The 14839-nt window shown below is 39.4% G+C and overlaps 1 protein-coding gene and 1 long non-coding RNA gene across 2 annotated transcripts; both read right to left on the bottom strand.

Annotated features, from left to right (window-relative positions):
- Positions 1–1709: 1709 nt before the first annotated feature.
- LOC135473799 (uncharacterized) lies at positions 1710–5191 on the bottom strand. Its single transcript, XM_064753734.1, has 4 exons — positions 5117–5191; positions 3942–4179; positions 3004–3099; positions 1710–2026 (listed from the first exon to the last, which is right to left on the bottom strand). The coding sequence occupies exons 1-4, from the start codon at positions 5183–5185 to the stop codon at positions 1710–1712; spliced, it is 720 nt and encodes a 239-aa protein (XP_064609804.1). The 5' UTR covers positions 5186–5191.
- Positions 5192–5203: 12 nt separating this feature from the next.
- On the bottom strand, positions 5204–7132 carry LOC135466616 (uncharacterized). Its single transcript, XR_010444142.1, has 4 exons — positions 7086–7132; positions 6751–6880; positions 6123–6263; positions 5204–5293 (listed from the first exon to the last, which is right to left on the bottom strand). It is a non-coding gene; the product is annotated as an uncharacterized LOC135466616 (long non-coding RNA).
- Positions 7133–14839: the final 7707 nt, after the last annotated feature.

The following is a 14839-nucleotide window of genomic DNA, read 5'->3' as shown; positions in this document are numbered from 1 at the left end:
CCGTGCCGACCATGTTGCCCGTTTTTGTCTCTCTCTCTCTCTTTTTTTCTGTTGGTTTGTGTTTCTACCCAACAATACGATAAAGAGGGAATTCAGTGTAGGCCTGATATTAAATGAACCTTGTCTTGTTCCACAAGCTTACATTGAACACCTCTGCAGTCTTACTTCCCGTCCTGTTCACAATACACGTTACTTTTCGCCAAGTAACGTGTGTCCGTACGTAGGCCTACTCCGATAGTCACCTCAGCTATCCATTTCAGGTAGGTGCTCCCATGTGTCATCACTAGTAAATGCACACAAACATAAAAACTCGTGTAAAATTGATAAATTTCAACTCCATCCGTCATCCTCTTTTTTAAATTGATTTTGTTTTAGTGCAAGGGATAACAAAAACACCTTTCTTTCGCCAGTTATCTTGAAGAACTTCTACGTTTATCCCAAATCATATTTGTGGAAGAAAAGTTGTATTTAGTAAACACTTTGTCAGTCTACAAAAGGGAACACCATTGACCGCTTATTGCCAAAAGGCCTCGAGAACGATAGCCCATCGTGGAAACAGCCATAGGGAAATGGCATGGAGCCCACGTCTCCTGTAACTTAGCGATGAAGAGTCGTGCAATCACAATATGACCACTTGTTTACGCGCCGCTCTGATCGCCTGCGTTAAACTGGTTCTAGTTGATCAGCTCCACATTCATAAAACTTTGTAAAGACAGTTTTCGACGGCCTGTCTTTTAATTTAGATCAAGACTACTTCGACGGGACGTCACAGCTATTGTGAATTTGAGCTTGTTTTACTCGTAAGTCATGTGTTACTGTATTATAACTAGAACATTATCATTTATGAGACAGGAAATTATCATAAACTTAACAGGGCCATTATATAGTAGCAAGATGTAAAGGGAACATGCAAGCCTGGGAGATGTTTAGTCCACCAGGAGAATCATGGTTTATGCATAAATATAAAATATCACAGCCTAAAGGAGAAAACCTGGGCAGCGACGACATGTAGTGTAACAGTTAGCCGTTTACTGGTGTAGGAATCAAGAAAATCAGGAGAAATGCATTGCCCTTGGATAAGCTTTGTAGTGGTTTAACTCCATACTCAATTATTTTTCACTTATAAGATGACGGTCAGTTTTGTGAGTGGAGGAAACTAACACACGACACACCTATAATGAAGACAAGTTGTCTTCAACGAACGTCAGACTGCGGAAACAGCCACACGAGCTTCGTCGACTAAGGCCCCATAAACAACGAGATCAAGGCAAACTGGAAATTCTCTGTCCAAGGGTGGTTTTGAACCCGCACCTCGTGTGTCTCATTTAGATTTTTATCTGTTTGGTTATCTGTTTTATTTTTTTTGTTTGATGTTGTACGCCGGAATGAAGAATATTTCACTCGTACGACGACAGCCAGGAGTATGGTAGAGGGAACTAATGCAAGCGCTGATAAGAGTAGATCATGGCCCGCTCCGTGCAGGCAGTCACTTCATTGGCAAACGGCTTGAACTATAATGCTGGATTGGAGTATGCCACCTCACTGGTCATAGGTTAATCTACTGCGACGCGCCAGCAAAGGCCTGTTCCTAGACAGCCAAAATTCAACCCAAACTGCCCAAACCATTCAATCGAAAGAGAACAATGATCAAATAAACACCAAAAGATCTAAGGTTATCTGCAGGTTTTATTCCAGATCAAGTCAAAAGGTCAGAGTGAAGTTGTACTTGATGGCTCTGCGGAAGAGGAGGCTGTGTTAACTTTAGTTCCGAAGAAATCACAATACAGACTGTGAAGGTGTGGCATTTTCTGTGGATAACAGGACCTTCTGTCCAACACCGAGTTCCCTCTATTCATGCTGCCGAAAACAGACTCTTTTTGCTCGTAAGCTATGAACTTTTTGCAGCTTTCCTGTCTGTAGGGTGAAACAGCCACAGCTTTCAAGGCATCGCTGTATGGGGTAGTGGACTGTCGGACTTTCCTTGTAGCACGCGGTCGGTGAAATGCCGAATTTCCCCGCTCTGACTCTAGAAGAATAAAAGGCTGAGTTACTTTGAGAATGACCCCATCAGATTAAACGTAAGGTTTTTATTTAATGGGTTTTTCATGCCTCACTCAAGACTGTTTCACTTATACGACGTCAGCGTTATACGGTGGGAGGAAACCGGGCAGAGCTCGAGCACAACCCACGACCATCCGCAGGTTGCTGTCAGGCCTTACCACTGACGACTGAAGAGGGAGCCAACATGGACTCGTAATAATCACTGGTGCGTTATTCCGACGCAACAGGAAGGGAGTGATGGGAAGTATTTCGTTTCTGTGGCCACTGATTGTCTTGTGTGGCAAACGTCGATCTCGATTGGTACATATTTATTCTATTTTATTGTTTTTAACACAACATTAGAAGAATTGTTAGTTTTGGTACGTAGGTGTTCAATTTTATGGGTGGAGGAAATTGTAGTGATCGAGGTAAACCTATGGCAAGTTACTGACACACTTTCCCTCGTTTAAGATACAGACTTGATTGCCATATTGGCAAAGGAAAAATGTCCTGCAACGAATTGCTCAATTAAGCGGCCATTTGAGCGTCCTGCTGTTTATCGTCACTAAAGCCAATGAGCGGAAGAATCTATAAATTCATTGTTCACCTCATGTGTCTTGTCCCTTTTCCTTATGTCTAAGATAACGAAGACTTAAAGCATAAAGTGTAAATCCAGAGTGAAGACAACAGTGTGATAATTGGTAAGTGGTCACACCTAACCCGTGAAATATGCCCTTTTGTCAATTTATCTCTGTTAAGGTGTAATTCCATCTGTTCATGTAAGTGCTTAAAAAGTGGCAGAATATAGGTGGCCATAATCAGTCTTTCAAAATAGACGTTAGCAGATGAACACATGATGCAGTAACTCGAAAGGGAACCCTTAATGCACGTGCATTAGCTTGGATCCGAATCAGCATTAACGTGTTTGTGAAGGTTTTCCCCGGTGATCATCCAATGACTTACTGTTTTGTGATGGTGATGTCGCTGACGGCGAAGATGTAGAATGTACATAAGCGCAGCAGGAACATTGCGCACATTTCTCATCACCCTCATTCATACCTAAAAAGATAATATCTTTCATGCAAGACAGAGCCATTTCAGTGGTTTTTCATATGACCCTCTGCAAAGCCTGTGTCTATATTTATTTACTTATTTATTTGATTGGTGTTTTACGCCGTACTCAAGAATATTTCATTACGACGACGGCCAACATTACGGTGAGAGGAAACCCACGACCATCCGCAGGTTGCTGCAAGACCTTTGTCTATAGGGAAGAGGTGCTCGGACTCGGTCTAATGCCTTCACCCATAACCCGTTCCACCACTGTACACTCAAAAAAAAAAAAACACAATCTGTAAATTTAACAGAAAATCTGTGATGCTAAAATGTGTTCTGCTACTGCAGCAGATTATTCTGTTAAATAGAACACCAATGTTCTATTATTTCAACATAAAGATTCTGTCAGACTAACAGAATATTCTGTTGAATATGACAGAATATTGTGTAACAATAACAGAATACATTCTGGCATCACTCAGGCGACAAACTTTCCTTTAAATTAAGAGGTTAATTTTTAAGTGTACAAGTGAAAGTTGAGTATACGGTGATATATATACATAAATTATAGATTACAATCACTTATACATTAGTAAGATTATGCGATCTTACATCTATTTCGCCGGAACGCGCTTATCGTCCACCAGTATGACGTATGTCACAAGTGCAAATGTTTGCCAGTAACTTACCACAGACCGGTGGTTCATTACTCGGACACTCCGGTTTCCTCCGCCAATTTACAGAAAAGGCTGTCTTCGAATAAGTAAAACATTCTCGACTGTGGCGTTAATTAAAGCAATAAAATAAATAAATAAATAAATAAGTATAAATGTGTGTCCAGTTACCTGTTTGACCATGAGGCTCCTGTTGCTTAAGGCTATCTATTATGTTTTTCAGACCTTCCTTTATTGATACATGTGCAACAGACACCCTGCTGTCGCTGAGAACTGCCGTTGAGTTGTGATTGGACAACTGGAAACATCGAGGCTCACGTGCAACTTTAGCAACAGGAAATATTTTCAGGGCCAGTTGTTCATGTCCCCAGACCAGCCAGAAGTTTTTGACTAAGGAGGAGGGTGAAGACTGTCAAGATAGCAACAGGAGTAAACGTTAAGCTGGAACACCAACCTTATCCAAACCAAAGTTCGTTACACTAAATCGTCATAAATCAGGATAACTAATCATGAAGTAGTGTCTATATATTTTCATAATTACATCTTAGACGCTTTAATTTTTGAAAGAATAATATTACATCGTCAGTAACGCTTGGAACAGTCAATAAAATGGGGAACCTTACTCGTCTAAAGTAATTCGGGCCTAAGCTGTGAAGCCTATTGTTCATTCCTGCCTTTGTGATTATCTTATCAGCTACATCTTACTATTGACTACCCTAATTCCCCAACCTTTTCACATATGAAAGGTCAACTTTCAATGAGATTTACGCACCTTTTTAATGTATCAGTCAACCTAATTTTAATTTGTGAGACCACACTATATTGGTTGGTTGACAAATTTCAGGACTAAGCAGAATAATGTTCTCAGAATATGCCTGAATAAACACCTTGCACACATGCGAAAAAGTTGAAGAATTACAGCAGTAACGTACAACTTAACTATTGCAATAGAACAATGGTTATCACACTTTGAACCAGAGTCGTCATTAAGCATGAAATGAAACCCCAATAGCTACACAAAATCTTTTAAAATTATATAAAATTTCAACATAATTATTATATATAATTTTAACGTAAGATGCAGTTAAAATATATAAAATCCTGATATAACGTTTCTTACGTCCAAAACTTACATGTTAACTTGACTGAACATGACTATTAATATGGCAGTTGCTGAGTTTGAGTATTCATTCTCCTTGGCTATCATGAATCACCAGATTACATTATTTAACAACTATTTAATACTGAACACAATTTGAATGACTGGAAAACTGAAATTATGCATGGAGTGACTGATCCTTATTGTGGTCCTCACCACAAAGAAGCATTTCCTATACTGATCTCACCTTGATGTACGTATCCACTTTGCTGAAGTCTGCCGGTGAACAGTGTCCCCACCTGAGATGCTCTAACATCGTGCTGATATTACCATTCTGGGACGTCACTGTGGGGTCAGAAAGAATTTTTGATGTCCTGTAAAAGTGCTGGCTGTAGGAGCGAAACCTTGAAGCTATCACCTGATCCTACAATTGTGAATAAAATCATATTATATAGTAAAGAAAACTATACCAGTAGTAAGGAGTTGTCACACCTGAACAATTACCTGTCAAGCTTTCCGACGTAAAGGCAGTTTTAACTGGATTCAAACACACACCTCTTGCATGATTGGTTCCGTGCACAGCGATCCTTCATTGCAGTTTAAGTAGAATTAAATCAGACTACCATGCATATATATCTGCTCTGACAGGGGAAAAAATTATCAATATAGGCCTACCCTACCTCAAGCTTATCTGGTCTCAGTTGGGATTTAATATTCTAGCCTGTTCTTCTACACTGTTTTACAGACAAGCACACGACTTCAAGCCTTTCAACCGCCTCTCCGACAAATATTTTGAAACATTCTGAGAAAACGATGGGGGAAGAGAATAATTTGTACAGCTTTATGAAGCTTACATCTTTAGTGACAAAACATATCGTTTTAACGTCATTTTCATAGTAACTCTATCCATAAATTCATCTGAGTCGACAAGGATGAAGATTCACAGTGGGTTTGGTTACATGGTGTGATAAGGCGGTTCAGCAAGGTTTCGTTTCCAAAGAGCGAAAAGCTTTCGAAGCATATTGCTTATATCAGAGCAAGCTATCTTTTAAAGCATTATGACAATGTCTGAAGTCCACATATAGCGCCCACTTGCTGATAAGCGAGATGCAGTCCGCTTATGTTTGATTCAAAGTACTGAAGAACTTTTCTGGCAAAAACATGTTTTTACTAATATAGTTTTGGACATTCAATTGAAATTCAATTGTAATTAAATACAACACTCCACGAAAATAACCAAGAAAACCAATTACTTTGAGATATTGATGGAGTTCATGTCTACTCTTTCCCGGAAACGAATTCTGTATATTTTCATGCTGGATTTCCAGAATGGTCTCCGCGCTTGCGCTGCAAATTGCTTCCTGTACGATTGAGTCGAGATCCATAACACAGAGCTGAAATCATGTTAAATACAATTCAACAACAACAACAAGACATAGCTGTATACCCGTTTTGAACCATAGCAGGACCCGTACTTTCACTGATACTCAAAGAGCATATGGCGATTGTTTTCAGAGTGAGATTTAGAAGTAATAATTTATGTTATCGTAAAACGCCCTAAAGTATAAAATTAGGCACTTTTGTTATTCTTTTGTTACAGATGCAATATATTACAGAGGACATATTAGAAAGTTTACGAACACCAAATAATTAACTTTGCACTTTTGAGTTCAAAATAAGAATATTGTATTTTGTAAACTCTGTAATATATTACAGGTTTGCCATCCATGTGATTGTGAGGAAATCTGTAAACACATCTACATTTCTCTACATGTCCAGTGTAACTCACTTAAGACAATAACGCGGTGTGAGAAAAGAGAGACGAATCCTTATTTTTAAATTTGTTCATAGATAATACCGAGATTTGGGGAGAGATATTACCGGGTGTCTCCACAGCGTTATTGGTGTGTTGGAGTGGACAAGCATTCTGATCATACTTTCAAAATGTCGCAGGATTCCATCCGTGGAATTGACTTCGAATAATGTGAGTAGAACCACAACGACTGAAGTCCTGTTGAGACAAAAATACATACCTATAGCGAAAGAAAAAATTAAAATAAGCATGCATAACTAGAAATACCATTAAAAACTGTATCTGAAAAAAACTTTTACTTATTGTTTTATATTTTTTTCAGTGATGAAAATATAGTCGTTTGTTTAACCTACAGCAAAGCAATGGAGACTTAGAGCAGGTGCATAAATTGAAAAATATATACCTTTGCTTGTTCAACATCAATGTTGATATAGATCGAAAGCCGGAAATGACCTCTGGCCCCATGTCGATATATAAAGCTTCTGTGAGCTGATTGGTTGGATCAGAGGCTTGGAAATCGCTGTCTGTTGGGCATGAACGAATCATGTCCGCCATGAAGGGAAAGGATATGGTGAAATGTTGCTTACCAGGCTTTATAGAAAAACTCCACGTAGCCTTTGAAAGAAAATAACCAAAACATGGCACGTTAGATTATCAATCAGAAAACATTGATACTTAAATTGTTCTCCCTTGATTCCTTCATTACTCTTACATCCAGAATTTAAGCGTTTAACATTTTTAGCAGATTATAGATGCAAATTGTCTATAAAGGCAAATAACTTCCACGTATCATAACATGGATATCGAGCTGTATCCTACCTAAAAGTAAAGAAAACGTGACATAGGCCTTAATGAAGATATCGTGATGTATCTTGTTCGAAAATATGTTAATACCTTAACGTATACTAAACAATTTCCAGAGAGTCTGGTGTATCCTGCTCAAAAGTTCAAATATTTTGATGTACCTGCATCAAAGCATCAGAGATAACTTGTCCTAACACACCCTACTTCCAGATGAACCGGCAAGGCTTCCGGACATGTTGGCGCATCAACGCAATTGCCACACAGATAGACTGGTGTATCATGTTTAAATGTCCAGATATCTCGATCTGTTTATATCAAAGCTTCCAGACATCTTTATATATCCTGCTCTAATCTCTAGACAGATACTGATTTGCTCAAATGGAGGCCTCCGTGGCTCAGTTGGTGAGCGCGATAGAACAGCGTAATGACCCAGGAGCCTCTCACCAATACGGTCGCTGTGAGTTCAAGCAGGCTTCCTTTCCAGGATGATCGTGGGTTTCGCCCGGGCTGAGCGCAGAGCTAAGTGAAATATTCTTGAGTACGGCGTAAAACACCAATCAAATAAATAAATAACAAATAAATTTGCTCAAATGACCACTCATGTTGATGCATCCTGTTCAAACGTTCGAACATTTTTAATGCACCAAACACCTCCTCATTTTCTATTTCATCCTCCAGACATTTCAACGTTTTCTACTTAATTCCCGAGATACCTGACATTTTCTACTTAATTCGCCAGGCACATCAAAATTTTCTACTTAAGCCCCCAGACACCTCGACATTTTCAGTTTAATCTACCGGACACCTCGACATTTTCTACTTAATCCCTCAGACATCTCGACATTTTCTACTTAATCCCCCAAACATCTCGGCATTTTCTACTTAATCCTGTACATATCTTAATGTTTCCTGGTCAGGCTACCAAATATCTAGTTTCTAACCAGTTTCTACAACCGACATTTCTCCTTCTTTTCTAAACCATCTGAATTACTAAAGAAGTGGGTCTCAAATTTTCAAATCAGGGACATTACTCAGCTATACAGACGTTTACCTACATACCCTCTGGACATTGTCCGGCAGGCAGCCGACAATGCCCATACTGAGCCTATTATGTGAAGTATAGGACGGACGAACGGACAGCGCTGTTAGATGGTCGCCGGAACAAGGGTAGCGGTCTCCTGTGTCTTTAGTCTGCGCAAAAACAAAGCAATGAACAGTCAGATGAATGTTATCTAGGAAAGCTGTTTAGAATATGTGCTATGTAAGCCTCACAGGATCATCTGTTCGTATCCGATAATGTGACCTTGCCTAATGAGTTCGCGCGTTCGGATCCAGCTCTCGCTGCTGTGGGTGCGTTTGCATTGGCGGCTTTAAATAAAGTGGTTTGTTAGGTTCACGTGAGATTACTCAAGGGCACTCCGGTTTCCCCGACCCATACTGATGCGGTCGTCAAACGCGTGAAAAACACCAGTGAAATAAATAAAATAAATATATATTCACTTATATTCTACAATTCCATTTGTAAAACACACACAGCTTCTTGTTTTCTAAAATTTGTCTCACCTGAACGTGTTCCATATTTCCAATATAGACCTATTCCAATAAAGAAGTGACATATATGAACATGTCCATCAGTTGTATGAAGTCATACCTTCAACATGGTTTCTGGATTCAGCTGAGCACTTGCAAATGTGTCCCTCAGTCTGAAAAAAGAAAAACACGAACAAAAACGTGATCGAACACTATTGTTTGCTGATGTGTACAATACCCGATATACTTTCTACAGATAAATAAATACATGCACGAAATACGTCCAAATTACGGTGATAAGAACTTATGGTAAATTCATGGAAAATGCATGCAGATTATAATTTTTTTTCAAAATCCATTCGTGAAACAATAGTTACAAATTATCCTCTTGTTATAGTTATACGTGTCCCATTCTAACTTTTGCCTGTGCCGCTTACCTGGTTTTGGCGATGTTTTCCATGACAGCTTGAAAACTGGCCAGTATCCCGGCGTTCATCCCCGGAAATCTAAGGTCAGTCATTGTCTAAGTCCGTGTGTCCGATACAATCTGTGAATTATGCACATAGTGTTTCACTATATTTGATATACCAACGCTGCACGTATGTACATAAAAGAAAAAGTTCGATGCACCCATAAACCTGTAAGCCTTCAAATAAATAAACAGAGAAATTTTTATTGTGTGTTTGGAATAGTTTCATTTCAAGTATATGAATTTAAGGTATTTGATTGTTGTTATGAACTTTCATGGTTTTTATACACACACTTTTTCATGGCTTTCATATCTACGTCTGTAGCATAGCTCTATTTCCATCAAGGTCTTCTTTGCCCCAAAACTCCAATGTCGTTGGACCCTGTTAAACATAGTCGCATGGAGATTTCTCAGCGTATTAAGTTGAGATCGTGTATCCGGTCATCATAGTCGTGTTTCCGGTCATCATAGTCGTGTATCCGGTCATCATAGTCGTGTATCCGGTCATCATAGTCGTGTACCCGGTCATCATAGTCGTGTATTCGGACATCATGCGGTGCCGCATTAATATACAAACGCAAACTCATGCAGTGACCAATGGTGTGACGATTTCGCATCCAGCTTCGCCAGCCAGTCAGGTGCTGTGCAGTTGTACTTCTGTGGTTTGATGAGTTGTGTTTCACGCGGTCGGATTCCTAAGCATGTGAACGTGCCCTCTGTACGATTAGCAAATCAATAAACCAAGGCCCTCATCACTGAGCAAATGGACGATAGATCGCACGATGGAACAACGTTGGCCGAAAGGTGGTCGCATGTTACAAAAGTTATCTGGTTCTAAAAGATTTGATCCGACTGGAAAGTTACGCCATGCTCAAGAATATTTCACTTATACGCGTAGCATTATGATTAGAGGAAACCAGACAGAGTCCAATGGAAACCAACGACCATTCGCAAGTTACTGCAAGACCTTCGCACATACGACTGGAGAGGAAGTCTGCATGAGCTGTACTTGAACTCACAGCGCAGGCATTGGTGAGAGGCTCTTGGGGCACTGCCCTGCGCTAAAGCACACTGATCACCAGGCTACGTAGGCTCTAGTTCTGGTTCTGTTCCTGGTTTTAATCACACATCTATCTAAATTCGTGCAATTAGGTCATAATAGATAAAACACTAATTAAACAAATTATGAAATCAATAATGATCCGTGGAATTTATATATGCCGTGTAAACAATTATTTACTTATTTGATTGGTGTTTTACGCCATACTCAAGAATATTTCACTTATACGACGGCGGCCAGCATTATTGTGGGAGGAAACCCGGCAGAGCCCGTTGGAAACTCACGACCATCCACAGGTTGCTGGAAGACCTTCCAACGCACGATCAGAGGGGAAGCCAGCATGGGCTGGACTTGAACTCACAACGATCGCATTGGTGAGAGGCTCTTGGGTCATTGCGCCGTTCTCGTGTGCTAACCCCGTCGGCCACGGAGGCCCCTCAATTATGCCATTGGTATACGTATACGGTTTGAACATGTAAGTCACATTTGCTCAGTTTACAGTTTATTCAAAAGAAAAACAGCTGATAATTATAACTTGCACACCAAACATACATCTATTAATATTTAAAGCCAGTAACAGTCAAATCCTTGCGTTAATTATATTTTCTGCAAACATGCTGACAATGTTTGCGGTTTGAATTATACGCTGGGCAGAATCTGGAGAAAAGGCTAAAGTACATTTGTGTTCTAAACCGGTTTACCTCACCACAATGCTGGGGGAAATTGTTAGCCACAAGTGGAATAGAGCGATATTGAACAGCGTTTTAATCGATATTTAAGGAGATGTTGTGTGAACTGGAAGGGTGTCAATACAGTTGGCGAGGCCGCGCCCTCCACAGCCAGTTGCATACAGGAGACCCCTGCCCCTGAACACGGGTCATGTCCTCCCGAAACCGCTCAGGACAGCCCAAGGGAAAAATCAGATATCTTGCACAATGGATAAGGATTTAATACAAAGGAGTTGTGCAAACAAACGATCCACACAACAGTGCCCGGGGCCGGAGTGGTACACAAAGCGGATGTTGAAGGGAGCATGGGAACATGGCAGGTGCGAGCTGAACTCCAAGTTTTACCAATGGACGGACTTGGTTAGGAATTCAATCAACAACGAGTGCATTTAAATCGACGTCTAAACATTTCCTGCATTATTATACGTGGGAAATGCCACCAGTAACTTGCCGAAACGCGGCGGTTTTAAGGTTTTTTGAAAGAACAATTTGGCCATAAATGGTATGTAATGTACATAAGCCATACATTATATACATCTGAAATGATTGTAATAAACTCTTTACGGCTGTACAATTACAATTATAATCGATTATATTACATCCCAACTCTAGTCTGTTTCTTTCTTCTCTCATAAAGGTATGTATAGGCACATATCACGGGATAAATTCTTTTGTACACGGGCCAGCAGCTGTGTATCGGAACGTCTTTCTGCATGGTACATGGTTCTGGAGCATCACAGAGAGGAAAGGAAACAAACGCTTAAATGAAGCAAATCTGTGCAGTCACACTTTAACGTGTTCAAGCCTACATGATAAAGGTAACACTGCCTTTTGTCATGCATCAGTTTATTCCACAAAGCGATTTTTGACATAAGTTAAATCTGAAACCTATTTTCCAAAGTTTGCCTCAGCATATTGCTAGGTGTTTCCATTTTTAACTTCTATATTGTAACAAAATAAGCGTTTTCATTACATTTTAAATTTTGGCTTATTTCAGAACTTTGCGGAATCAGCTAGGGGTGTATATTGTTTTCTCACTTGGTTTAAATCACGACTGAAACTCGTTGATGCAATATAGCAAAGGAATTATTTATTTATTTTATTGGTGTTTTACGTTGTACTCAAAAATATTTCTCTTATACGACGGCGGCCAGCGTTAAGGTGGGAGGAAACCCACGACCATCCGCAGGTTGCAAGCGCAATGGAAGTACATGATTAGTGGGCTGATAAAATATTAGATCAACCTTACCAGCTAGGAAGTGTTCGCCCAATTCACCTTATAGTAAACTGACTACAGTACAGTATTGTTATGTGAGCAACTGCCGTCAGCTTCTAAATTTAGCTTGCCACTGTTTACATATTCTGAGTTCAGGGCCTGCTGTCTGCCTCTGCCTTAGAATGTTCCAGAATACCCTCAGTTCGGGCCCTGTTTGTTTACAACAAGTGTTCAAGAATTTTCTTATTCTAGAAAACTCCACCAGTCTATATAAGACCTATGAAAGCAGGCCAAAGGGGAGAAAGGAGAATTATTGAGAGTTTAGGATGCTTTCGCTGTGTATTACTTTAGTAGGCCTTTTGTGCTGAATTTTGGTGTCTTTATAGCCTCTGGCTTTGTTATATCATGTCTCCACCGAGCACTTGTTCAGTCTGAATTTGTATATTTAATTTGTGCTCTTGTGTACACAGTGCTTATTAGTACACGGACCCTGTCTGTGGAATTTTGTGTATATTTCGTCATACACCCAGTTATACTGTGGATTTTCCCTCTTATTTGTGCATTTAGGCCTGTATGGTTTTCCGCATTGTGGAATATATGCGTCCGTTTGGACTTGACACCGTTGTACATGTAAGTACTTTAGTATTTGAATAGATACTGCTATCCTTTCTTGTTAAACTTAAATACTTTAGCATTTGTATAAGTCTTGTTATCTGTTCTTGTTAAACGTAATAAATTGTTGTAAAATAAAATCTGCTGGTTTTGGTTACTTTTTTGTGCGGCTAAACTGTCGTGTATTTCGAACAAGCCATCTCTTTATAATACAGACAGTTTAGTTCGTAACAAGTATATGCAATGTTATAGGCACAACACAATATCTTGTAGGGACATCTGTGATCAAGTAGTTAGCATGATACCTCAGCACAATGGCCTTGAAGCCTCTCTCCAATGCGATCACTGTGACTTCAGCTCAGGTCGTACACGATGGTAAGGTCTGCCAGCAACACATTGTACCATGTATATATGCAATAAATTGCATGTCAGTTAGATGCGCTATTAGGATGTTTGACGGACATGATGTCAGAAAACCCCTGTATTCGTTAATTTGAAGACGAGGTTAAAAATAAGCAACAATGATGTCATCAAATCCATTTTAAATTCGGATATGCCACTGTTCTCTTGTATTATGTTGAAAGTGAACATAAAATCAGCCACTAAAGCTGAATTAATTAATAAAGTAGTGTTTCAGAAATGTTCCAAAAATATTTTAAAATTTCTTCACTATTTATCAACAAAATACATAGCAAACAATAATCAGTACCTAACTACTCATTTGGTGACGTCATTCTGCGATGTTATAGGTATCGTCAAAAAGTGACGTCAAAAAATCTAGGAGCTCTCCGTTCCATCGGTATTAAACAATATGACAATGAGAAAATACAAACAAAAACAAAAAATATCCGATATCCGACAGCTGATATCTGTCTATCCACTATAAGAAACCACACTGACAATCGAGAGCTAACAGGTTTCTTGACGTGACAGTCAATTATCAGGGGACGCTTTCAGCGCTAGTTATTGGCCATGTTCATAAGGGCTTCTACATTATGGCCACTCGGAGTGAAATGCTGAGCTTTCTCGGCTTTCAAAAATTTATAGAATTTTTTTTACATATTTTGCTGTGATAACTGTGTCCTATATCATTTTTGCTATGTATATATAGTGGCATCTGTATATACAATGATTGTTTAATTGTATTCATGCTTATTTATGACGACTTTAAATCTGTAATGAATATTGAATTTAATAAAAAACATTGATGGATATAGAAATTAGTTGGTTTGTCATTAGTTTAAATTTATAAACATTACAAAAGCCTTTAATAAGAAATTAATGCATAATTAGTATGTTAGTCATTGAATTGCAGAACACCATGCGATCCTTACACATGCAGTTCTTTCATGTATTATGCCACGTAATTTAGTTTACGAAAGTGCAACGTGGGTGATTCGGATATAAAGTGTCACGGTTATATCTACAAGCAAAACGTTTTATTTATTTATTTACTTGATTGGTGTTAAGCGCCACACTCAAGAATTTTCTCTTAAAAATCCCGGCGGTGTGGTTTGTGGTTGTCGGAAACCAGTGCCACGAGTAAACTATCGCCCATCATTAGGTGCCCGACGAATCCGTTAGAGTTAGAGTGGCACTCGCAGCAGCGCTAGATGGACTCGAGATTCGAATTCTCGACTTCATTAGTCAAGGGTCTGGTACTGACAGCTAACCAAGGTTCAGCCATCTTCATGAGCAAGTGTGGACCAACAATCAGAAAGATGGCACACACCAACTG

Source organism: Liolophura sinensis, chromosome 1 (assembly GCF_032854445.1).
Source record: "Liolophura sinensis isolate JHLJ2023 chromosome 1, CUHK_Ljap_v2, whole genome shotgun sequence".
Taxonomy (NCBI): domain Eukaryota; kingdom Metazoa; phylum Mollusca; class Polyplacophora; order Chitonida; family Chitonidae; genus Liolophura; species Liolophura sinensis.
Note: the sequence above shows the minus strand (reverse complement) of the source record. Positions and strands in the feature narration are given on the sequence as shown.